At 43.5% G+C, this 25,437-nt stretch overlaps 1 protein-coding gene and 2 long non-coding RNA genes across 6 annotated transcripts in view; 2 read left to right on the top strand and 1 right to left on the bottom strand.

Annotated features, from left to right (window-relative positions):
* Positions 1-5,322, bottom strand: part of neurl1aa (neuralized E3 ubiquitin protein ligase 1Aa) — a 67,836-nt gene extending 62,514 nt beyond the window's left edge. Inside the window, exon 1 of the mRNA XM_085460501.1 lies at positions 5,241-5,322. Coding sequence (XP_085316627.1) covers positions 5,241-5,322 — 82 coding nt within the window. The remainder of the gene's footprint in view (positions 1-5,240) is intronic.
* Positions 5,323-5,400: 78 nt separating this feature from the next.
* LOC146708556 (uncharacterized) lies at positions 5,401-10,993 on the top strand. Of its 2 annotated transcripts, XR_014920980.1 has the most exons (4): positions 5,401-5,453; positions 7,917-8,613; positions 8,704-8,813; positions 8,923-10,993. It is a non-coding gene; the product is annotated as an uncharacterized LOC146708556 (long non-coding RNA). The 2 variants fall into 2 exon arrangements; XR_014920979.1 differs by lacking the exon at positions 5,401-5,453 and having other exon boundaries at positions 7,735-8,613.
* A 2,373-nt stretch (positions 10,994-13,366) lies between these two features.
* LOC146708555 (uncharacterized) overlaps positions 13,367-25,437 on the top strand; it is a 53,745-nt gene continuing 41,674 nt past the window's right edge. For all 3 annotated transcript variants that reach the window (XR_014920978.1, XR_014920977.1, XR_014920976.1), the window contains exons 1-2: positions 13,367-13,429; positions 23,029-23,157. This is a non-coding gene — a long non-coding RNA (uncharacterized LOC146708555). The remainder of the gene's footprint in view (positions 13,430-23,028; positions 23,158-25,437) is intronic.

The following is a 25,437-nucleotide window of genomic DNA, read 5'->3' as shown; positions in this document are numbered from 1 at the left end:
TCATTAATTTCCAATATGTCAAAAAAATACCACCAAACTAGGAGTTACAACATGTTCTACTTCTGTAGCACCTGTAGCACATATCAGCAAACAGAGGGTATTTAGCACAAAGCTAATTATACATTTTATTTAATCAGGCACTTTCATTTAGACAGTAAAAGGGTTTCTTTTCCCCGGAGAGCCTTCAGACCAAAAAGCATTCCTTTTCAGAAAATCAAGCCCACAATCAGGCACAAAACAACTAAAGCCAGAGAATAGCAAGAGAAAAACCCAGAGCAGTTATAAAAGCCATAAAAACATCACATGATGATGCTTTATGGTCTCCAGTGGGTATGAAAGATTCCAGCTGGAGGGCAGTTTGCTGCTCGTTCTATTTCAAAACAGGCCTGCCAACATTATGGAGGATAACTGTTAACAAGTTAGTGGATCATCTGCTTTGGTTACTCGGTTATTGATCTTGTGCTGCAAAAAAAACAGAATTTGACCTTCAGGTGCAAAAGTAGTATCTTAGTTAAATTTCTGTGTAGTTTTTGCTGTTTTACTATGTTAACACTAATGTATGACTCAAGTAGCTCAATTCTTGATTCTTGACACACATGTTGTTGCTAAAATAAATATTGCTCAAAAGACTTCAGGTAAAACAGTCTTCCTGGTCTGGTAACCATCATGGAGTTCCACAGAAACACTCTAACTGAACTGATGCTGATCAGGCATAACATTAAAACCACCTGACCCCTTTCATGGCCCAAACAGCCCTAACCCATCGAGCCACGGGCTCCACTAGATCCCTGAATAAGTTTCCACTCCTGACCAGGCAGAGATGCTGAGGATGCAATGTGTCGAATGCTGCACAGATAAAAATTATACAACAGCCCAGACTTCAGTTTAGGTTTGAGATAAACACAACGTCCGCTATCAGCAGTACACGCTATAAAAACAGAAAAGTACTATGTGAACCAGTCATCTGTGTGTTTGTGTTGGTCAGTGTGTGTGTGAGGTAACAACATGCCCTTGTGGTGCCCTCGCAGTAATATCATGTGGTGGAAACTAAATCAGCCTGTGCTAATGAAAAAGTGATGATGTACAGCTCAGACTGTTTAGCTCCTCCCTCCTGTCTCTACATGGGCCGTGTCACAACCCAGTAAACACGACAGCCAATAAAACTCTGTCTGCAAACGCTTTTTGTGTCCCGTTATTGTTGCCCCAAAGTTCTAAGTGAAAAGCACCTGCAGCACTCTGAACTTTCTGCAGAAGCCAAAGAAGAAAAATCTATAAAGAGGACACATTTCATCACACTGAGCTTACAAACTGCTCATCTGTGTGCACAAGAGAAGGATACCTTTTTGTGACTTTGTGCATAAAAATGTGAAACCTAAAGTTTAGCACCTCTGGCCTGCTCCCAGTCCTTCAAAGTGTCGTTGTGACTACTTGTTTCTGTAGTTCTGTGATTTCGCCTTGGACCTCCAACTTCCTGAGGGTGTAAACATCAACTTCTTTGTCAAACTCTGATGTAGAGGATCATCACTGATATGAGAGACTGGTTTTTATAAAGCGTTTCTACTCTACTCGAGCACTTATAGTGGTTTATACAGGCCTCATTCACTTTTTTCTGTGCTTATGGGCTTTCTATCTAATATTCACGCTCTATTGATGCACGGGAGAGCAAGTTGGGGTTAGGCTGTTGCCCAATGCTAGGGCAACCTGCCTTACCTCTTCAGCTACAGCCACCCAAAAGCATACGAAGCCCTACGATGAGGAATCATCATTTTGGTGTTTTGAAACTGGATGTGAGAGGTGGGGGGAGATGTGACTGTGAAGCTGCACGCTCATTTGTCAGTTTGCATACCTTAGAGTTATCAAAGTCAACATTATGTCTTATTTAATATTAGCAAATGCTGCAGTATCTTGTTTGCACACGCAGTGCAAAGTATAACTTTGTCACATATATCTTAGCTGTGTTTGGTCTCTGGGCTCTGTACATCTTACTGTGTAGCTGCCATTTAATAACACTGAAAGTGGATGATTTGCTCTGCTGCCTTCTTTCACTGATAACGAGTCCTTACGGAGTAAAAAGGACACAAAATAATTTACTCTTGTGAAAGCAAATTCAGTTAGTTCCACTGGTTGTCACCCCAACCAGTCATCCCGCCCTCCCTGAGCCTGGTTCTGCTGGAGCTTTCTTCCTGTTAAAAGGGAGTTTTTCCTTCTCACTGTCACCAAAGTGCTGCTCATAGGGGGTCATTTGGGTTTTTCTCTGTATGTATAATTGTAGGGTCTACCTTACAATATAAAGGACCTTGAGGCGACTGTTCCTGTGGTTTGGCGCTGTGTAAATAACACTGAATTGAAAGTTTGTGTGTATTAGACACTGTTGACTTCACCGGGCATGACGTTCTGAGTGATGTGGAGTTTGGCTCTAAAAAAAGATGAGAAAGAGAGAAAGGGTTGGAACTAAACGGTTGTTTAACTACGAGAAAGAACTCTACGTCTTGTTGTGGCGCATGCGATTTCCCCACGTCTGCTTCTGTCTTTGTGTAGCAGAACTAGATTTCTAGAAAGACGCACACATTATGGCACTGCTTGTCTTCTGCAGCTACATCTGTTTGCAGATTTCTTTGCTGTTTGTGTGCTATGACTGTGAATATGCAGCCATTCCTACTTTCTAACATTATGTTTGTGTCAGGCTGTAAATAGGCCAAAAACCTGCCAAATAATTAAATTTAAACAAGTATTTTGATATGAAGTACTTCTGTAGTACTTTAATTCATTTGACAGAGAAATGGGTCACTGCTCCAAAGCTGAGTCAGCAGTTCTCTGAGAGGTCTCTCTATCAGTTAAAACCAATGATTTTACGTCTCTGCTGAAGAAGCGAGTGTGTGTTTGAGTTGTGCAGGCTGTGGGTAATAGCCAACATAACAGGCTACACACCGTCTCAGCCCCACTCTGATCTGCGAATATCTCTGTTCCACATCCAACTAATCACTGCGCGCCGTCCCAGCAGCAGCCTAATAAACCGGGACGCAGAGCACAAACATCCTTTCATCACCGAGCGGCTGCCGGTGACGTCGTCTGGTTCTTATCCCAATCAGCCATCAACTCCCGCTGATAACGCACTCTGGAATCCATCACCATGGGAACTATTGCACATGTTATGGGTGGTTGTCAAGGCAACCTGGCTGAATAATTGTCCCTGTTCTTCTCTGATGCGCCGCCTCGCCTCCCCTCGCCTGACTCACTCGTTCCTGTGATGTGAGAATAACCGCTCGGAACGCGTGCTGCGGATAGAGGGAGAACGTGGAAGGGCAAAGTGTGTACTTATGGTGATTATCCTGCAGACAGCTTCATTTTAAACCGCTCCCCCAGGCCCACCACTTCCCCCTCTGTAATCCAGATGTAGCAGCGTGGAGGTGGGCCGTTTTGTAATTTGCATGATTGGACACGTGGGACGCAGTCCAGTGGGCCCTGGAAAAAGGAGGCAGTCTGCAGGGAATATCATTTTGGTTGCACCAAACACAGCTTATTCTTTAGCTTAGCTTATAAGGTCTGTTCTTATAAATACTGTGAATAAAACATGCAAAGCAAACCAGTTACCATACAATATATACCGAAAAATACAATTATCTCTCTTTACTCAACACAACAAAGGAAACTATAAAGATAACTTGAAAAATAATTACGCTTCTTGTCTGCATGTGACAACATTCAAGCTCCTGAGCCAAATCTGGGCCTTTTAAACGTGTAACCCAGCCCACACATCGCTTCAGCTTCTAGTAAACTTTGTTGAATCTGGTTGAAGCTGTGGTCTGCACACCAACGTGCAGCCCAAACTAAACAGACAGCCGCACCTGCAAGTTAACAAGCTAGCTAACACGGTCTGCAAGCAAAGAAGAACCGCTGACAGTTTCAGCGGAGATGGGACGCTGAGTGGAATACTTTACCAAATCTAAAGAGATGCTTCCATTTATAACTTTTGCATTCCAATAAAAACCCCAAAACTAAAGTGTATCGTCATCGCCATGTTTGAATCCAGACACCAGCAGAGACATGGAGCCACTGAGAGAGCAGAGGCTTCAGAAAATCACACGCAACCGTACGACTGCATGTTTACGTACATATTCAGCCTTCACTGCAGAAGGCTTCATACTACAGGTGAGCGTTCTCAAATCTTTAAGTGAACTTTCCTAAAAAATATTACTAACGTGCCATGCAAAAAATATTTTAATTTTAATGTAATGCTGTAAAACCAAATACATGAAACTAGAAAACAGTAGAATTAAAATGCTGCAGCTGAAACTGAATGACAGAGTATTTCATTTTTGTTACTTAAATACTATAAAATATAATATGTATAACATTTACATAGCTAAAATGACAAGAAATGACACTAACAGAAAAAACATCCTGATGTTTGTGCGGTTTGTTTCACTTCACTACAGGATTGCACAGTAATAAAAACCCGTACAGGAGATGAAGCCTTTTGTATTTCAGCTTAAATACACTAAATGTTTGCAAACCTTTAGACTGCTGTAAATTATTCACCCTCACGATTTATGACTTCTTTGTCTGCATTTTGGTAACAGTGCTCTCACCTTTGAGAAATTTACAGCAGCCAACGTTTCAGTTCTTTATTTAGTTCCTTTTTCTGTGGTGAGAGCAGCACGAGGGCTGTTCTGTCTCAGACCAGGACACCTCTGTGTGTTTTATTTGGGGAAGTAACCTCTCGATCCATCACTGATAAATTCATCCCGACTTTACTTTTCTTTACCAGATGTTTTTATAATTTCGAGGTGACATCAGAACATGTCCCATTATGTTAAGATCAAACGCGGAACAACTCCTAATATCGGACTTTTGCACGGCTGAGATCCGAACATCCCGAGTGTTTGCTTGGCCTCGTGGTTCACATAGCTACAGCTGTCGTTACAGAAGAAGGGAAAAAGCAAGCACACTGAGGCATCCCTGGCTGGGCAATGTTACAGAAGTATTAAGAATTCCTCGAGCTTCATGTTTTTAGTGCTGACGTGTCTGCCCCCACAAATGTGCACATGCACCTCCCGGCATCAACCAGCACGACCAGACAGCAGGCCCGCCTCCTGCAGCCGGGAGCTGTTCTTCAGCACCACCACTCAGCTGATCCCGGAGCAGCAGGAGAAACTCTGCACGCGTCCCATCAGCTTTACCAACAGTTTCAGTGCAGTGACGTAAACTCGTCAACTATGAAGCGTGTTCAGGTAACTCACCTTTCTGAGAGTTCCGGAGTCTGTGGAAGCCCTGCTGTTGACCTCTGTGCAGCGTCGAGATGCCCGAAACATTATTGCCCATGACAGGAATTCACCGCGGCCGGTTGGACTGATGCTGGCAGCTTGTTGAGCACAGAAGCGATTTTTTATTGTTTAAACGACGTCCTCCGGTCATCACCGGCGACCAAAGCGGAAGAGGCGGCAGGAGCACAGGTGTGTGGAGCCGGCGGGGCAGCGGTGAGGATGATGATGATGATGATGGTGAGGAGGAGGAGATGATCTGAATCCTGAATGGAGCTTTTGGCTTGTCATCAGCGGCTGAATAATCCTCTTCAGCGAGCTCAAACTCCCCCCCCACCCCCACCAGTGCTCAGATCATTTTATGACTTTGTTTTTAATAATAATAAAAAAGAAAAAGCTGTCATGTAGAGCATTTAAAATGCTATACGCGCTGTGGTTCTCAGTAAAATCGGATTTGCCACGATTCTGTCAGTGTTCTTATATAAAAAGGGGAATTTTGCGCGACGACAAAAGAAAGAAAATGATAGAAAAATAATAAAAGAGCAGGTGTGTGGGCCTAGCTAGAATCTGACAGTCTCCTCTGCTGTCCGTCTAAAATATGGACTAAGTGCAAACCACATGTGCACAGCGAGCGCCTTATTACGGCGCATGGACAGTATCAAGCTGCCCTCTAGTGTAAACCAACAACAAACAGCAAAAAACAAAAGGAGCCAATGACAGCCTGGCTTTGCTTTCCAATCCTCTTCCAGATTTGATCCAAAGCCCCGACAGGAGCTCACGTGTTTTGGCCCCAATCAAACAACCGATCGGTGTCATTAATTATCATTAGAGAAGAATTGAAGGGAGTGTGAAGTCAGAGGGAGTCAGTAATTTCAGTTTGGCTCGGCTGATTAGTGGAAGAACTTCACAGTAAAAAGAAACGCGGAATGATTCATTAGACTGACACCCAGCGCCGCCCTCCGATAAATTATTTGACCTTTACCAATTTTTTGAGACGTGTCTGTTTTTTAACTTTTAAAGTTAAAACTGCAAACTGCTTTTATCCACAGAGTTTTTAGTACATATTCATCTGCTTGGGGAACACGCTGCTCCTCAGGTTTTCCATTTTGTACAATATTCCTCTCTTTCAGAGTGCAATCTGACTCCACTGCAGCTTTTTAAAATCAGAACTGAATAACTGTGTAAACCCCTGCGCATTAAAAAAGCCAGTGCAGTTGTCAGTTGCTTGTTAGAGTTTACTGAGTCGTTAGCGGGTCCAGCAAAGAGAAGTTTCTCCTGTAAATGTCTCACATGCTTTAGTTTTAATGACTGCTTCCTTTCCCCAAAAGCAAACATTTCACATTTTTTCACTTTCATGAACCCCCGAAGATTATATTGCCTGCAGTTCAGCATCCCGGTTAGCCACAGCAGCATTGCTTTAACATTAATGTATCATATTGTATCAGGGGGGGCATTTTATTTGTAATAAGATAACTCTCTGTTGTCATTGCACAGTCATATCTAGTACAATAGTACATTGAAACTGCCATGTCGGCACCAAGCACAACACAACTTTAAAGTGGCTTTTTTTTTAAAGTGCAAGAAAGGTATTAGCAAAAGAAGGAATGACTTAATAGATAAATAAATAAAATAATAATTGTCCAGGGAGGTCGCCAGGTCAGGTCAGCTGTTAGCACTGATATGCTTAAAGTACATTTTGCAGCTCTGTACCTTCACATCACATCCGTTTCATTTATAAAGAGCCAAATCCCCAAAAACATTTGGCTCGAGGCGCCTCATACTGTAAGGTAAAGACCCTCCGATATAAAGATCTTCACTGAAATCTAAACAGGAGTTTGTAGTATTTTTACATGACTGCATTTCTGTTTTTGCTGAAGTCAACGGTGCACTTTTGGACCTCTGTTGATGAGGCTCCATCGTGTCTGATGGCTCTCAGACTGTCGTGTGAGGGCTGTGTGCATGCAGGAGTGGTAGTAGGAGGACCCAAAGTGCAGACAGTCTTAGACAAAAGGTGAACTTAAACTCAGATTTATTGCTAGATGGCAAACAGAGAACTAGCAAAACTAGGATAAACTGAAGACAACAAATAACCTGAACTGGCAACCGTACAGCCCACACAGCAAGATGAGAGTAGATCACAACACGGACACAGAGAAACACAGGGCTTAAATACACAGAGTGAGCAATCAGGGAATGGGTAACAGGAGGGAAACACAGCTGGGGCAAATCAGGCCTAACGAGACAAAGGAAGCAAAACCAGACGCATTTACATGAGACAGACTTTCAAAGTAAAACAGGAAACATAACACAGAGACGCGAACTTGACAAGGGGCTACAGCTGACAGGGGAAACAGAGCAACTAGAGAACACAGAGACATAAACCATAAGACAGAACTCTAAGAAACCAAAGATTAGAAATGATAAATAATATAATAAACTCAAAAACCCTGGGTCAACCCTGGGCCTGCAGGCATCCTAACACAGACTGCAGGCGTGTGGTTCATGAACTTTCTAAAAGTAGAAAAGGAAACTTTCCTTCTTTACCAAAGTTTACAGTTAGGCCTGACTGCTGCATGATGTTAACGTCTCTTCTGTAGTTTGTTGTTTAATATTCACAGTCTTTCTGTTTTCTCTTCTCTTTCCCCTCAACCTCAGCAAATCATATTAGACGTCTCCCCTTCATGAACCCGGTTCTGCCAGAGACTTCTTCCTGTTGAAAAGGCAGCTCTTCCTCCCCACAGTTGCTAAGTGTTTGCCCATCGTGCTTCTCTCACGATGAGACACGTTTTTAACACACATTGATGTAAACATTTTGGTTTTAACAGCCTTAGTTGTTGATTTGTTTTTTTTATTGACTTATTTGTTTTTCTATATTTTACTGCGTCATTGTTGTGCATTACATTTATTTTAGTTGCATTTTACATTGTTAAGCACTTTGTGCAGCATGGACTGTTTGGAAATGTGCTCTATAAATAAATAAACTCGACTTCTCTTTAATATCTTGAGGTTTTTACTCTATAGAGCCTGGAGGTGACAGTTGCTGCAGGCCTAATTGGCGAACGCCTCTGAAGGTGTTTTTACTGGCGGAGCCTGAAACTTGCTAAATAGTTGTCCTTTAAGGGTTTTGTTTGAGAGGAGAGGAAAAGTGCTGTACTTGACCGTACAAGGATGGAGCAGCCACTTGCCTGTACATCGTAATTTCAGTTGTGCGAGGTTTCACTTTCAGGAAGCCTGAGATTTGTGTCTGTGACAGTTTGTGATTCTATGCAGATCCAGTGCCAGTGAATCATTCTCCCTGCATAAGGATAAGACAGCCACAGACGTCCATTCTGTGTGGCCTGAGATGACCTGCGTAAGTGCTTATTGCTCCCTTACTGTTATAACACAGTTTACACAAAGTATTCGTTACTACAGGTGCTTTTGTTGGTCCTGTTGATTACAGGCAAAGAAGAAGAACCACCTGCTGGCGCAACTACCTCGCCCTGAAGCTGAGGAGGAAGTGCAATGCCACCAGCTGCTGCCTCCAAAAAGACCCTGGCACAAGTACAAAAAGTAGCAGCTCATTCTAAATCATGATGGTTGTAATCACTCAGTCATTGTGACACTCCAATACATCTGCTTTTGCAATTACTGGGTTGTAAAAACAGTCTGAATCTTACAGAACTGGACTGCACCACTCAGCTGAGGAAGACGATGATCATGGCGAGCAACATCAAAGCACCAGCTGACCGTCCTGTCACGCGTTAACGCTACCGTCCACACTGTGTGTCGCTGTGGATCAGCTGTTTATCTACTAACTGGAAGGACAATGTTGTGGATGAATGTAAAAAGAACCACGTTCAGCTCAACAAGAATCAATCAAACAAGACTTTTTGGTGACCTTCAGAAGATTCACATCCACCAGAGTGGAAACCAAACAGGGATTTAAACACCGGGCAGTAAAACTGCTACAGGACGAAAAACTCTGCTTGAAGATCCACGGTCAGCTCAGCCGAAGCTCTGGGTCTGTATGAGTGTGACACCATGCTGTGGATATTTTATGAGCCTGTGCCATTTTCTGTGCTGTGGTCTGATAGGGCAGCTCATTCAGCAGCAGTGAGGAATCACAGACGTCAGACTCCAGCAGCCCTACGTCCTTGAGTTGGATAAGCAGTTAGGAAAATGGATGAATCGCTTAATTTTTAAGTTGACTAAATACTAAAAAACAGCTTCTGATTTCAGTTTAAATATTGCTTTAAGCTCGATGTTGTTCCTGTTAAACAGTTCTACCATTTCCTGTAAAGAGGAAAGCTTGGCGGAAGAAAGATGGTGTGGACGAAAGACTGGATGGTTTCATGATGGTTCGACTTTCACACAGGAATTTGTCCACTGGTGGTTTCAGACTTAATTTTGGCCTAATTTTGCTTTGGGAATGAAACTTGAAGCGAGGATCAGGGGTTGGATTTCAGAAGGAAAAGTTTGATTTCTGACTGGATGAGAGAACAGAGAACACGCTGATGTGTTTCTGATGGTCTGTTTGAAGTTCGTCTAATCACCCACTGGACTAACAAATATGCTAAAAGGTCTCCCAGCAGGTTCAAATGTGGCGCTAACAGATGCTGACCGAGCACGTTGGCACTGAGACCACCCTGTTAGCACTGACTCTAGCTAAGGTTAGCGTCACACTTGAGAACCTTTACAAAAAGGCAATAAAGTGGCACCAGACGACAAAAGAGATGTTTGCACGTCTAGTTCTTACTTCTAAGATTTTTTAAATAAAGTCTGTGTTTAACAAAAGCTTTTGATCATCTGTAATAGTAGATGAAAATTTGACATGGAAATCACATATTGAGTATATTAGAAAGAAGATGGTTAAAAGCATTTATATTTTGGGAAATGTAAGAGATTTATTAGACTATAAAACAATGCGCATTGTATATTTTTCATTGTTTTTCTCATATTTTAGTTACTGTGTTGAAGTCTGGGGGAATACATATGAGAATACTATAAAACCTCTAAACTTATTACAGAATAAAGTGATACCAATGATTCATAATGTTAAATATAGAGAACATACAAATAAATTATTTATAAAATCAAAATTATTAAAATTAGGAGATTTAGTGAAACTACGCACACTATTAATTATGTTTAAGGCTAAAAATAATATTTTGCCCTTTAAGTTACAAAGAGTATTTTATTGTGTTCAGGGGGAGAAGATAGCAGAAGGAAATTTTATTTTAAGCATCAGTTAGCTAGAACTACACAGAGATTAATGAGTCCAACGGTTAGGAGTATACGACTGTGGAAGTCTCTTCATTATAATTTAAAGAGTTGTATAAATTTACATTGTTTTAAAAAGTGTTACATGCTTAAAACGATAACTCAATATGAAGAATGTGAATGAAATTGGAGTTCATTGAAAATGGATCCATTATAATTTTTTGTTTTATTTGTTTTTTAATTGTATTTTCTCCTTGTTACTATGTGGAGTGGTATATTCTGATTGTAAATTTGTTGTTTGGTTTGGGTTAGGACCGGAGAGAAATGTTAATATTAGTTTGTTCCCTGATTTTTGGTGCCCACTTGTAATATAAGTTGGATTGTAGATAGGGGGCGGGGTTTAATGAGAACATTTTCTTCTTCCTGCTCCTTTTCACACATGGTTGTAGTGCTTTTTGATAGAAAGTGTGGTTGGTTTGTTTGAACTGTTGTACCAAGTGTGAAATAAATAAATAAATAAATGAAATGATGTTTCCATAATCCACGATGTTAGTGCTCTACTTCAGCTGCAGTTTCACGTTATTGAGGCTGAGATTGAATGAATTTGCACTGCTGCATGTTTGGACTCGTGACGCAACAGAGCCAGACGTCACACCTGGTTTAGTCACCGTCCCCTCACCTTTATCAAGCGTTGCCTATGCTTCACATCCAGGATGGCTCTGTGTGTTCTTAAATGCCGCTAATGTTGCTTAGTCGCTCATTTTTGACACCCAGAACCAGCTGACATCAACTTGAGTCGCATCCCTTGAGGCAAGAGTTCCCCTTTATTCAAAAGTCAGAAAACCTAAAGAGCGAGGTGAGAATAAGAGCGACGCTGTGCATTTTCACAGACTCTGCAAGTTTGTGGAGGAAAAAGCTTCAAAGCTTTCGTCTCTGGGCCTTTTATCATCACTGCGCACTGGCAGAAGCCTGACTTCACAACTACATGTTAGATACAGTGAATCAGACACGCAGTCACATTTTCTGCTCATATTTTCACCTCTAGCTACAAAACCCTTTTACCTGACTTTCATTGTGTTTTTCGAGGAAGGAGATAAAAGAAAGGGGCCACGGGGCTTTCTGCAAAACAAAAGCCGAAAATCAATACGGGAAATGTTGCTTTGGACATGACTAACTTCTGAACGCCGGCACAAATAAACCGAACTTTGCTTTAGAGAAATTGCCGTCAGGTAAAGAGTCCCAGCAGGATGGTGCTGTACCGGCCATCACAGCATACATAACAGACAGCTGACGTGAAGCACGCTGGCTTTTCATCTTTTCCCGTTCTAGTGTTTCCAAATTCAGCTTTTGCTGGACCTCCATGTCTGTTCAATCTCCAGACACACCGAGTTAAAGGAGCAGCCGGAGAAGGAGGTGAGGCAGCCGCAAAGTTGGCGTGGAGGCCCTGCTGGCAGTCGTTGTAAGCACGAGAGGGCCTGGGAGGACTACAGGAGGCTGGAGCGGACAGAGATGGAGCTAAAGGTGAACAAAGAAGAGGGACGAGAGGCCACAAGCTTACAAGTGTCCACTCACAAACACAGTGACCCAGGAGGTCTGACGTGCAATCACAGGGAAGCTTATTTCACCACGCACACAGTAACATGGCAGTTTGCTCTGGAGGGAAACAGGCTGCTGATCTCTGTCAGACACAAAAGGTCACAGCTGGACTCTCAGGATCCTCCTTTAAAGGGACTTTTCTGTTATTATAATGTTGTTCAATGGGGATCTGATTCAAGCTGAATTCATTTCATTTACAGCCCAAAGCAGGAAATCTCAAACTTTACCTTAAATGACCCTAAAATGTGAAGCCTGCGCATCATTGCTCGTCCTTCAGTCATGATAACACTTTACTCATCATCTCAGCGGTGGACATTTGGGAACAATGTTCTCTGGCAGGAATGACAGTAACTTGAGCCAGAGACAGAATAACGGACATATGCCCCGAGTGTCTGGAAATGCAGCTCCTGGATACGTCAGGACCTCCTCAGAAAGACGAAGCCAACACCAACGTGCCAAAACTACATGTTGCAAACTTTCAGCTTGAGGCTGGCTCCAAAAGCCAGTTATTCGCCACTGACTCTCATTTTAAAAGGACCAACTCGAGAGCAGAAATAAACATGTTTACAGCCTGCTGGTGCAAAAAAAAGCAAAGAAAAAGAAATGGTTTGGTCTCCATTGCTCATTCGCCTCTTCACAACAACTAAAAGTGCATGTAGCTGACGCTGAAATGTTTGTGTGGGTTGCCATGACAACACCAAAGTGAATCTGAGATCGTTATTGTTTTCTATTTGTTTTCTTTATTTGCTTCTCATGCTTGTGTACATTTGCAGTAGGAAAGGTAATCTATGAATCCAGTGATATATCCTGCTTATAAGAAATGTTTCTGTTAAAATATTATTGTGAAGTAGTCACTTCCTGTGAGTTGCGGGAACCAGAAGTTGTGCGCGGGAGAGACAAGACAGAACGGTAACACGGCGGACTTTTCGGAATATACAACTTTTCTACTGCTGGTTTTACAAGGCGTACACGGTAAAAAATCATTATGCTGTTATTTGTTTAACACTTGTGCACCTTGTGAAAGGAAATAAGTGGCTGAGATGAATATCATATGTGCTATCGATATTATTTTACTTGTTTCTAGTTTTCACGGTGCTCCATGATTGTGAGAGGAATAAAAGAATTGTGGACATCAGTACGAAGCGTGGATTCTTTCGACCAGAGTAGAAACAGTGAAAACGTGTCCCAATCCATCTGGAGGCTTCGGTGTGCAAAGCTCTTCTCATCCTGCAGCAAGCTACAGGTCTCGGTTGCTTCTCATCCTGCAGCGAGCTACAGGCTTCAGTGGACACGTTGCTTTGCATTTTGTGACAACCAATCGGGAGCTGCAGATTCAGCGGACACTCCAAGAAGCGGTTTCAGGCTAAAGCGTGAGTCCTCAGGCTATATTGCGCAGTTATTATGCCTCATGAGTTGATGGATAGAACATGAGCTACAAATTTGCTGTAATGGACAAGGAATTAATAGTGTTCAAATTTCGGATTGTGTAAAAACAAACAAACAAACAAACAAACAAACAAACAAAAAAAGAAAAAAAAAAAAAAGAAAAAAAAAAAGGACAATCTGTTGAAGTTCTGGAAATTATTGTTGTTTTCTTACCTGTTGCTTGCAAGCTTCATGAAGGCTGAAACTGAAAATTTATTTGCTGTCATACGTAAGAATCTAAGCTAAGGTTCCTTTGTGTTAATTTTAATAATTCTCCGCCTATTACATCCATTCTTGTAATTACCTTAGTTATCTTGTCCTCTTCATAAGATACCCCCTTTAAAGTCTGAAAATGTCTAAAGATGGTCATAGTCACCCTGATGTTATGTCAGAAGTACAAGATGCAGGGGATTTGGAAGAGGAAAAAAGTGTAGTGTCTGAGAAATCTGAGACAAAAGCAAGAAAATCCTCTCGTGAAAGGCGATTAACGCCAAAAATGCAGGAACTGAAAGATCAAGAGTTAACTCAAAAGGAGAAGAGGTTCAAAGCAACATACGAGAAATGGAAAAGCAACGTAAGAGACATTCGCACAAAGTTAAAGCAAGTATGCTCTGAGAGTGACATGTATGATATGATGGATGAGGCTGAGAAGCTTGAGTCTGAATTAAAGGAACAGTATGACAGAATTCGACTCCAAACCTCACCAAGTCAAGAATTTCGAAGAAAGATCGATGCATGCTCAGCCGTGACGGCCGACTTGCTGCAGCTGATGAGAGTACGTCTGACTGAAGATGAAGGTGAGTTTGACACGGTGGCGGAAAGATCAAGGTTACGCATGCTACTTGATAATGAATATGCTAGGTCCATATATGGATCCACAGCCTCCAGAGTTACTGCACCCAGCTGTCACAATTCTAACCATCTCTCAGAGTCACCTAGCATTCCAGCTATGAGAGCGGAAGTGGCTGCTCAGCTGGCTGCAAAGAAAGCCGAAATTGATATGGAAGCTGCCATCGAAGCTCAACGTCAGCAGTTGAGAAAACTTGAAAATCAGAGGGACATTGATGTAATTCAGGCAAAGCTAAATGTCTACACTGAAGAAGAGGGAAGGGATGGGACACGCAGTCCTCCATTCAGCAAAGTGAGTGATGCACACCCCTTCGCTCACCACATCCCAGATCAAGAACGGCAGGTTGTGCAAAACGAGACATCATTGGTCCAATCGCTACAAGAGTCATTAGCTCTTACTCGCTTGCCAACTCCAGAACCTTCTGTATTCTCGGGCGATCCTCTGAAGTTTACAGAATGGAGCATAAGCTTCAAAGCCCTCATAGAGAGACGATGCTCTGACCCTGCAGACAGGCTATTCTACCTGCAAAAGTACATAGCAGGTGAGGCAAAATCCTCTCTTGAAGGCAGCTTCTACAGAAAAGATGAAGAAGCCTATCAACAAGCATGGGATAGGTTAAATGCTAGATATGGCCATTCCTTTGTAGTGCAGCGGGCTTTCAGAGATAAGCTAAATGGGTGGCCGAAGATTGGTGGAAAGGAATATCTCAAGTTAAGAGATTTCAGTGATTTCCTCCAAACATGTAGTAATGCCATGCCTCACGTAAAGGGCTTACAGGTTCTTAACGACTGTGAGGAGAATCAGAAAATACTAGTCAAGCTTCCTGATTGGGTGACATCTAGATGGAACCGTTATGTCACAGAGCAGCTAGATCGGGGCAACGACTATCCAAGCTTTCATGAGTTTGCTTCCTTTATCTCTAAGGAGTCACGCATCGCATGCAATCCAGTGTCATCCTTACATGCCTTAAGGCACTCTGCAGAGGCACCAGCAAGAGAGATGAAGCGTTCAAAAGCAAACACGTTTGCCACAAATGTGAAACCCCCGATTCCATCAAGCTCCACCGCCAAATCTGACCCTGGTGAAATCAAGTTGGGAGATGCAGGGAAACCAAAGAAATGGACCACACCAACACAAAATTCCAATAATGGCCAGTGTATTTGCTGTAGTGAGAACCATTCCATACATAAATGCAAGAGGCTTATGGACATGTCTGTAGAGGATAAGAAAAAATGCATACTTGAAAATAAGTTGTGTTTTGCATGTCTAAGAAAGGGTCACAATTCTAAAGACTGTAGGAACAGGGCCATGTGTGGCATATGCAGAAAGAGTCACCCAACGCCATTGCATGAAGATCGTTCTACAGCAGCATCAACACAAGGCGCAGTTGAAGAAAGTACGTTGTCATTATCATGTTGTGTGAGTGGAGGTGAAGGTGGGAGTACATCAATGATAGTCCCAGTGTGGATCTCAACACTTAGTGCTCCGGACACTGAAACCCTAGTGTATGCACTATTGGACACTCAAAGCAGTCACACATTTGTTGATCAGGAGGTGTGCGAAAAGCTACAAGCAACAATGGAACCAGTGAAACTTAAACTTTCCACCATGATGGGGAGAGACTCAGTCGTGAAGAGTCAAAGAGTATGCAAGCTCAAAGTTAGAGGATTTTCCTCTAATGTTTCCATCAGTTTGCCTCCAGCCTACACAAGGGACTTCATTCCCCTTGACCGCACACATATTCCCACTTGCCAGACAGCCAACAAATGGAAACACCTTGTAAGCATGGCCCAGGAGATACCCCCGTTGATGGACTGTGGTGTTGGATTGTTGATTGGATACGACTGCTCCAGAGCGTTAATTCCAAGAAGGGTCGTCACTGGGGGTGACTATGAGCCTTATGCTATTGAGACGGATCTTGGTTGGAGCATTGTGGGAAGCGCACCACAGCGTGTGCAGGCTAAAGATGTGACTGGTTTTTGTCATCGAGTGTCTGTCAGAGAGGTGCCACCCATAACACCATTTGCTGTCATCAAGGCCCTGGAGTCTGATTTTGCAGACACAAAACCTGGTGACAGAAGCATATCTCAAGAAGATATTTGCTTCCTGCAGATCTTGAAAGACAGAATCCAACAAAATAAGGATGGTCACCTGGAGATGCCTCTCCCTTTCAAAGCACGTCCGCATCTCCCAGACAACAAAGGGCTGGCGTTAGTACGGCTGAAGCATCTAAAGAGGAAGCTGGACAGAGATCCCAAATTCAAAATAGACTACGTGAGATTTATGGAAGGTGTCTTCAAGGATGGAGATGCAGAGAAAGTGGAAAACCAAGCAGAGCTGGGGAAAGTCTGGTATATCCCACACCAAGGAGTTTACCACCCCAGAAAACCAGGAAAAATCAGAGTGGTTTTCGACTGCTCTGCAAGGTATGAAGGCACCTCCTTAAACGACCATCTGCTAACAGGACCTGACCTCACAAATAGCCTAACAGCCGTGCTGTGCCGCTTCCGTAAACATCCCATCGCAGTCATGTGTGATGTGGAGAAAATGTTCCACAGGTTTCATGTGAGCGAGGATGATAGAGACTACCTGCGGTTTCTCTGGTGGGAAAATGGAGACACAAACTCTGAACCCAGAGAGTACCGCATGAAGGTTCACCTGTTTGGAGCGTCATCATCCCCTGGCTGCGCCAATTATGGCATGAAGCACCTTGCCAGCCAATGTGAGAAAGAGTACCCCTCCGCAGCTAACTTCATCCAGAAACATTTCTATGTCGATGATGGTCTCATAAGTGTAGAGTCGGTGGGTAAGGCAATTGAACTGGTCAAAGAAGCCCAAGCCGTGTGTGCCAAAGGAAAGCTGCACCTTCACAAATTTCTCTCCAACAGCCGAGAGGTCCTTGACTCTGTCGATGTTGCAGAGCGTGCTACGGAGGTAAAGAATGTTGATCTTAATCACGAGGATTTACCAGTTCAAAGAGTGCTAGGTATAAGGTGGAATGTTGAAAATGATAGCTTCTCCTTCAAGGTGTCACTTGAGGAGAAACCAGCAACGCGCCGAGGGATTCTCTCAATTGTGGCCTCCTTGTATGACCCTTTGGGGTTTCTAGCCCCAGTCATTCTTGAAGGGAAAAGAGTGCTGCAGGAGATGTGTCAGAGAGGCACAGGGTGGGATGAGCCACTACCCAAAGGCTTGAATTTAAGGTGGGAGACTTGGATGAAGGATCTGGAGAACCTGGAAAGAATTGAAATTCAAAGATGCTTCATACCTGACAGCCTTGGCGAGATTCAAAGAGTCGAGCTTCATCATTTCTCTGATGCAAGCAGTCAAGGGTATGGCCAGTGCTCTTACATCAGAGTGGTAAGCAGAGAAAGGGTATGCTGCTCCTTGGTCATGGGCAAGGCGAGGGTTGCACCAACCAAAATAGTTACCATACCGAGACTTGAGTTAACTGCTGCAGTAACCTCGGCATCTGTGAGCAGCATGTTAAGAGAGGAGCTAGAACTCAAGGTTGATGACGAATATTTTTGGACAGACTCAAAGGTCGTGCTTGGTTACATCAATAATGAAGCAAGAAGGTTCCATGTGTTCGTGGCAAACGGCGTGCAGAGAATTCGAGAAACCACCGATGCACGGAAATGGTACTATGTTGACACAGGAGAAAACCCTGCTGATCATGCCTCGAGAGGCCTCAAAGTAGCTGACCTCATCAAGTCAAATTGGTTCTCTGGTCCCAGCTTTCTATGGGAAAGAGAGATAGCCACAAAACAGGCTACTTCAGATTTGCTGGTGGGAGACCCAGAGGTGAGGACTACTCAGGTGTTGAAGGTTGATGTAGCAAGGCAGTTTGACATCCAGAAGCATCTGCTGCGGTTCTCAAGATGGACTACAGCTGTCAACGTCATTGCTCGTATCCAGCGGCTGGCAAAGAGGATCAGGACCGCTGAGCCTTTAAGCGTGGAAGAGAGAAAGCAAGCTGCACAGACTCTCGTCAAGCTTGCACAACAAGATGCCTTTCAAGAGGAGTTAAACACACTCAGCCAGAAACTAGGAAGGCTGCCTTGCAACCACCAACTCTTTCAGCTTGACCCATTTCTCCAAGATGGCATAATGAGAGTAGGAGGAAGACTGAGGAAGGCATCTGTGCCTCTTGAGTTAAGACACCCAGTGATCCTTCCTAAAGATGGTGCTGTTACAAACCTCATCATTGCACACCATCATACCAAGATACAACACCAAGGCAGAGGACAAACCCTCAATGCCCTGAGAGCCAATGGTTACTGGATCACTGGTGGAAGTAAGGCTGTAGCCCAATACATCAGGCAGTGCGTACAGTGCAGGAGAGCCCGCGCGCCACCAGAGAAGCACCGGATGGCAGATCTACCTAGTGACCGTGTTGATCCCACACCACCATTCACTTATTGTGGTATGGACTGCTTTGGTCCTTTTCACACCAAACAAGGTCGCAAAGATCAAAAACGGTACGGCCTCCTCTTCACATGTTTTGCTCAAGGGCAGTGCATATAGAGATGTTGGAGGATTTGACGACTGACGCATTCATCAATGCCTTGCGCTGCTTCATTGCCCTTCGTGGAGCTGTTAGGCACATTAGGTCCGATCACGGAACTAACTTTATGGGGGCAAGAAACGAGATGGCAAAGGCTCTGAAAGAACTTGATAAGGAAAGAGTGACTGCATACCTAGCAGAAAATCAGTGCGACTTCCAGATGAATACGCCCCACTCTAGTCATGCTGGAGGCGCATGGGAGCGTCAAATCCGGACAGTGAGAAGCGTACTGAGCACAGTCCTTGCCTGCAGTGTGGGAAGGTTGGATGATGCTTCATTGAGGACATTCCTTTATGAAGCTATGTGCATCGTGAATAACCGCCCACTCACTGTTGATAACATCAATGACCCCAAAAGCTTGGAGCCACTCACACCGAACCACTTGATCACCATGAAATCCTCAGTCCCACTTCCACCTCCAGGTAAATTCGTCAAGGAGGACCTGTATGCTAAGAAACGGTGGAGAAGGGTACAGTATTTGACTGAGCAATTTTGGCACAGATGGAGAAAGGAATACCTGGCCAATATTGCTCTGAGACAGCGATGGCATACACCAAGACGTAATGTGGAGGTGGGTGACATTGTGATTCTCAAAGAGGAAGATGTTCCTCGCAATGAATGGAAACTTGCTAGGGTTGTGGAAGCACATGAGGATGATGATGGACTTGTACGGAAGGTGACAATCCAGACTGGTGATCGGAAGTTAGGAAAGGGAGGCGAACGCCTCGTCCAACCCTCAATCATTCAGAGACCCATTCAGAAATGAGTGGTCCTGGTGAAAAACAGCTAAATGGGAAAAATGTCATTCATTGATTAGATTTCCCTTCTAAAATAGAAGTTGTCATTATGCTGTACTTCATGCACATGTTATGGAGATGTAAAATCTACTGTTCATATTGTTGAATTCATTTGTTGAGAAAAGAATATTGTTTATGTCAATGCAAGAATGTTTAAAACAACAACATGGTGCTTGGGAATTACCATTGATATAATGAGAAATGCAAGTGTATTTACGTTCTCAATTGTAATAATCAAAGGTAATTGGTGGGAGTGTAGCTGACGCTGAAATGTTTGTGTGGGTTGCCATGACAACACCAAAGTGAATCTGAGATCGTTATTGTTTTCTATTTGTTTTCTTTATTTGCTTCTCATGCTTGTGTACATTTGCAGTAGGAAAGGTAATCTATGAATCCAGTGATATATCCTGCTTATAAGAAATGTTTCTGTTAAAATATTATTGTGAAGTAGTCACTTCCTGTGAGTTGCGGGAACCGGAAGTTGTGCGCGGGAGAGACAAGACAGAACGGTAACACGGCGGACTTTTCGGAATATACAACTTTTCTACTGCTGGTTTTACAAGGCGTACACGGTAAAAAATCATTATGCTGTTATTTGTTTAACACTTGTGCACCTTGTGAAAGGAAATAAGTGGCTGAGATGAATATCATATGTGCTATCGATATTATTTTACTTGTTTCTAGTTTTCACGGTGCTCCATGATTGTGAGAGGAATAAAAGAATTGTGGACATCAGTACGAAGCGTGGATTCTTTCGACCAGAGTAGAAACAGTGCACACAGACTGTACAAAAAAAAAGGATGTGTGGGCATTCTGGGTAAGAAAGCCGAAGCCATGCTTTCTAACGGCCAGCAGGGGGCGACCTGGTTAGAGAGAAGAACGGAAAAGAGCCCAGGACTCTCTCGGGCTGGGACACAAGTCAAGACTCAAATTTGAGTAAATATGTCATGACATTCATTTTTGGGAACTGTGGTACAATTAGGAGTCAAAGAAGAGGATAAAGCAGGATGTGGTTTAGGACAGGCCCATGTTGTAGACGAGAAACTGCTACTGTGTGAGCAGTTTCAGTTTTGGTGAGAGAAATTCTGCTTTTGTATTTATATGTAACCACTGATGAACTGCACTGGTTACTAACCAAACGTTGGCGTTAGTTGATGACTTGATGATAGAACACAAATAGTCATCAGTGGCTCCAAAACCAAGATGGCAATGACCTCACAAATGTGTGTCAACATGGCAAATGTGTTCATGTTTATATACAGTCTACCTGCAATCAACAGGTTTTGTACTGCAGTCATATTTCAGATGCTTTTAAATATTTAATTTATTTTGAAATGTTTCTTTTGGCAACATGTCGACATAAAAAGTGAAATCATGACTGCAGGAAGCTGCACCTCAAGCTAACTAGAGATAAAACTCTGATCAGACTGCGACCAGACGTATACGCTGCTCTCCATCTGTCTCCCAATCTTGCCCAGTCTTCTCCATTTTGCCACTGATTGCTTCTCCCCGGCTGTTCCCCATCGTTGTGTCAAGGTGCAGCAGAGCCAAGTTTACCCACCGTGCCAATCGGATGTGTCGCTGGCTTACAGAGTGATAAACGCTCAGCTGCTGCCTCTATCCTTTGGCTGCCACAGTCGATTGTTTTTGTTGACATTTGTGGTTTGCCATAGCTTGAAGTAGTGACATTTTGCAAGCGACCGTTGCTGAGCTCGCACTTGAACGGTTAAACAAACCTAATTGAATTCACGTCTTGTTTGGCCCTGTTCTTTCTCCAGTGCTTCACCAGTTGTACAAATCTGCCATTTAGACACCTCCTCTGGTTTTGTTTAGTTCCTCCACCGCACCTCGGCCCTCCCCTACATCTGACAGAACTTGAATTAACACCCACCCCAAAAAAATCCAACAAATGAGAACGCCAGAGCATGCGGCTGGCATCGACCAATGAGCAACTATCTGGAATGTCAGGAAATGACCTGAAGGTAAACTCTCCACCGCCAACACACTTACACACCTGAGCAGCAGAGTGTCTCCCCTGGGCATCCGGTACTCTCTCTGAGTGCATGTGTGTGTGTGTGCGTGGACATGTGTGTGTTTGTGTGCGAGAGAAAGAGGAGCACGGGTAACAGATCTAATAGTGGGTTCACACTGTGCAGATAAAAGATGCACACAGAGCTCTCATCTGAAAGTGCTCCTCGGTGTGCACGGGGGTTCTGCCAGCAGAAAGAACTAAGCAGTCCTCAGAGTCCAGTATTGCTTTTTCAGGTGCTGCCTCTTCTTTAGCCCTCAGCTAGGCAGGAACTGAATCATATTTGACCTTTTTAGAAAGGTGGCCGATAGCGTTATTTCTCTTTGGGAAAATCTAGACTCACCTCAATCGAAAAAAGCCTCCTGGAGCCTGAGGCGATGGGATGGTGAAAGGAAAGACTTTTGCTTTGGCATTCAGAGCCCTGACTGCAACACAGACAGCTCTAAAATAACTGCTCCGTAGAGCATGATTCATGCTTAGCTGAAGCGGAAGTGACCCCTGCCCTCACCCCCCAAAACACCCCCACATTCAGTGATTTCACTTTTTTCACTCAAAAGTATTAATCAGTTTAGAAAAGACAAAATGACAAAAGGCAGACCTCTGCAAATCTGCCCTCTATTTTAAATAGAGATATTTAAAGGTTTCCAAATCACATTTCTTTCCCCTCCTTTTAAAAAGAAACACATCTAAAGCTTTTTAATAATTTCTCAGAGGACGATGCTGTCACATGCGACCACAAGGGGGCACTGCTTGGACACGTTTCATCATGCAAAGAAGCCAGACAACACAGCAACATCTGCTCAAACACATGCATGCCACTGCTTGGAGATGAGAGATCATTTCTAATCTTGAGCCTGAAAATCTGCCATTTAGCTTAAATTTGATTTGGATACATCAGCCATCGGAAAGCTCCACAACCGAGCGCCCTTAATGTCTGTTGTGTGGCGGAGGAGCAGGATGCCGGCGTAGTGTGCTTTTGATGTGCTCGCACATGATGTGCATCCTGATTTCGCTCAAGCTGCTGCAGGATAGTTGTCATTTCCTGTGAAGTCGAGGTAGTAATTTATTAAAAAGGGAGGATGAGGAAGATGAGGGAGCGTATACGGAGGAGGTAGGGGAGGTGAGCAGAGGGGGCGATACACAGAAACCAAAAAAAAGGCGATTACATTTCTCAGACCGTTGTGATCCGCGTCTTCCTCCAGCTTCCTCCTGAAAATGGGCAAAGAAAATAGGGCAACAACCCGAACACGAGTAAAATCTGTAATCCACTGCTTTCTGTGACGCCTCTGTCCCTCATACAGGTGTCGGTTAGAAGTGAATACCAAGCTGACAAAGACAAGAACCATCCAAAGAAAGAGACATGCAGGCACGCATGGAGGTGCAGCTGGAGGACATGCACAGACCCACATCACCAGACTGAAGAAATAGAGGTGAAGAGGTGCAGCACACACACACACACACACACACACACACACACACACACACACCTCTGTGTTCCTTGTTCATCCCTCGCTGACACGACTCTAAGCTTCTCACAACATGACGGCTTATACACCGGGAGGATACTCGGGAGACAGATGTGGCAGTAGTGCTTGAAAAGGTCACATCATCAGCCCCTCGATGACATCATCTGGAGGAGCCTTGACAAAAAAACATCAAAAATCAAGATTAAAATACATCATTAAGTGAGAGCATAAAAAGCAGTGGGTGTTTTTACACGGACATCGGATTCTGTTTACATGACTCTCAGCTGAAATCCAGTCGTAGTGTGGGAGCCCAGCTGTTTATTTTTGTGTTCAAAGTTGCATAACTGTAATGCAGGAGAGCGACTGCGAGCTTATTCCGTTCATTATTTATCATTAATATTATTAATATATTAATATTAATATTATTAATATTATTTATCATTTTCATCTCTTCTATCACACTGTACGTCAGGTAGCTCCAGAAGAAACATGGAAGAGGTCTTTAAATCCATTTGGCAACATTTTAATGTTTTTAAATGGTGTCAAGTTTTTATACACATGCAGGCACACAAATTAAAGGGGAGAGTCCAGAAATAGAGAAGTAACCGTCAGCAGGGAGCCAGCTAAACATAAAGAATGACTCAGAAACCCAGAGATTAGACGGTGACCTGACCCAGCAGAGAGCGAGGAGTAAGACACAGGTGAACTCAATCAGCACAATAAGGAAGAAGGAAGAGGACAAAAATCCACATGAAGCTACTTAGATTTAAAATAACGCAGAAAGTCGCCTGAAAGACGGATCAAGAATAAATTCCTGTGAATTTACTTTTGATCCAAAACAAGAACTAAAGGTCACAACACTAAATCAGAAACGCGCCCAAAGATATAACCCGAGAGTAAGTGTGTGAATGTAAATCATAATAAAGCAGAAAAATAATTGATGCAATGCATCAAAGACCACTGAATGCCAATTATTATTATTATTAATAATAATTAGTGGTTGCATTTTCAACCTTTTTCAACTTTGGGTCGAGCGATGGCACTGAGGGATACTGCTGACTCACAGGGTGACCTTTGCACCTGCAGCCTGGATGTCCACTAGCAACTAAACTAAGAGGAAACTAGTGAAAATTAAAAAATACCCTTAAAAATGATTAAAACATTAAATATATTTCAGTTACGTTTTCTACTCAGCGAAGCAAAAAGGCAGGAAACGCTCCGATATCGCACGTGGAGTCAGAGGTCTGATTAATCAATGGTCTGAGTGACTACAGCAGACTGGGCCCGTACCTAAGTAGGATTCAGCCCATCTGATGCTGTACGGATGGGCTAAAACATGCTGCCACATTAATATGTCCGCCTGAGGTGATGGATGAGAGCCCAGGATCTGACGGGGAGGTCAACAGCCACAAGCCGCTGCACAGAGACCAAAGGGAGAACACGAAATGCCCATTTCTGATGACAGCCCGGATGCTCATGCTTTCTGACACTGTATGCACTTAGCAATGTTCACCGGTCTCTGTTGCTTTTGACGACGTGACGGCTCGCTCGTGTTTTCCTGTTTCTCGCCTCCCCTCTGTCCCCTAATGTTGATCTATCTAGCTGTCATATTTCAGATCGCTTTGTTTTTGTCCTGCTTTGCTTTTGCTCCCGACTGTTTACTTTTTAAAGAGCGCTCTGTCACTTCTCCCCCCTCGGTATTGCTTCTCTTACACATGCTCATCGGTTTCTGTTAGACACAGAAATAACAGGCTCGGTTAGCTTACTTTTAGACTTGGTAGCCCGCATCCCGCTACTAAATTAAACGGCAGGCTCCTCGTCGTGCATGAAAAATAGCAGTTATCAAAATGTCACATGGGAAATTGTTTTGGCTACAATACATATTCCCTGTCACCGTCTCCGTGGAGAGCCGGAGAACTCCCTGAAGCGAAAGCCGAGGCTCACGGAGAAACTGGCCCGGAAGACATTTTGAATAAGCTACGAGCCCCTCCGCAGGCTGCTGAAGTTAGTGGTGTGAGGTATATAAGCCTGTCACTTCTATTTATCTCCTCCGGTTTGAACTCGTATGAAGACCGTTCTCGTTTCATCGTAAAGGTCACGAGTCCCGCAGCTCTGTGATGCAAGCGATGCACTGCAATAGCACATACCTGGCATGTTATTTCACGCACAACGTCATGCGTCAGATTTCATATTGTCCAGCAGCTCGCTGTGGAACACCTATAGAATTTAATTATCCAGCAAAGC

This window comes from Copadichromis virginalis, linkage group LG6, assembly GCF_057382275.1.
Source record: "Copadichromis virginalis isolate Kocher_CV1m ecotype Utaka linkage group LG6, C_Virginalis_male_GT1.1, whole genome shotgun sequence".
Classification (NCBI taxonomy): Eukaryota; Metazoa; Chordata; class Actinopteri; order Cichliformes; family Cichlidae; genus Copadichromis; species Copadichromis virginalis.
Note: the sequence above shows the minus strand (reverse complement) of the source record. Positions and strands in the feature narration are given on the sequence as shown.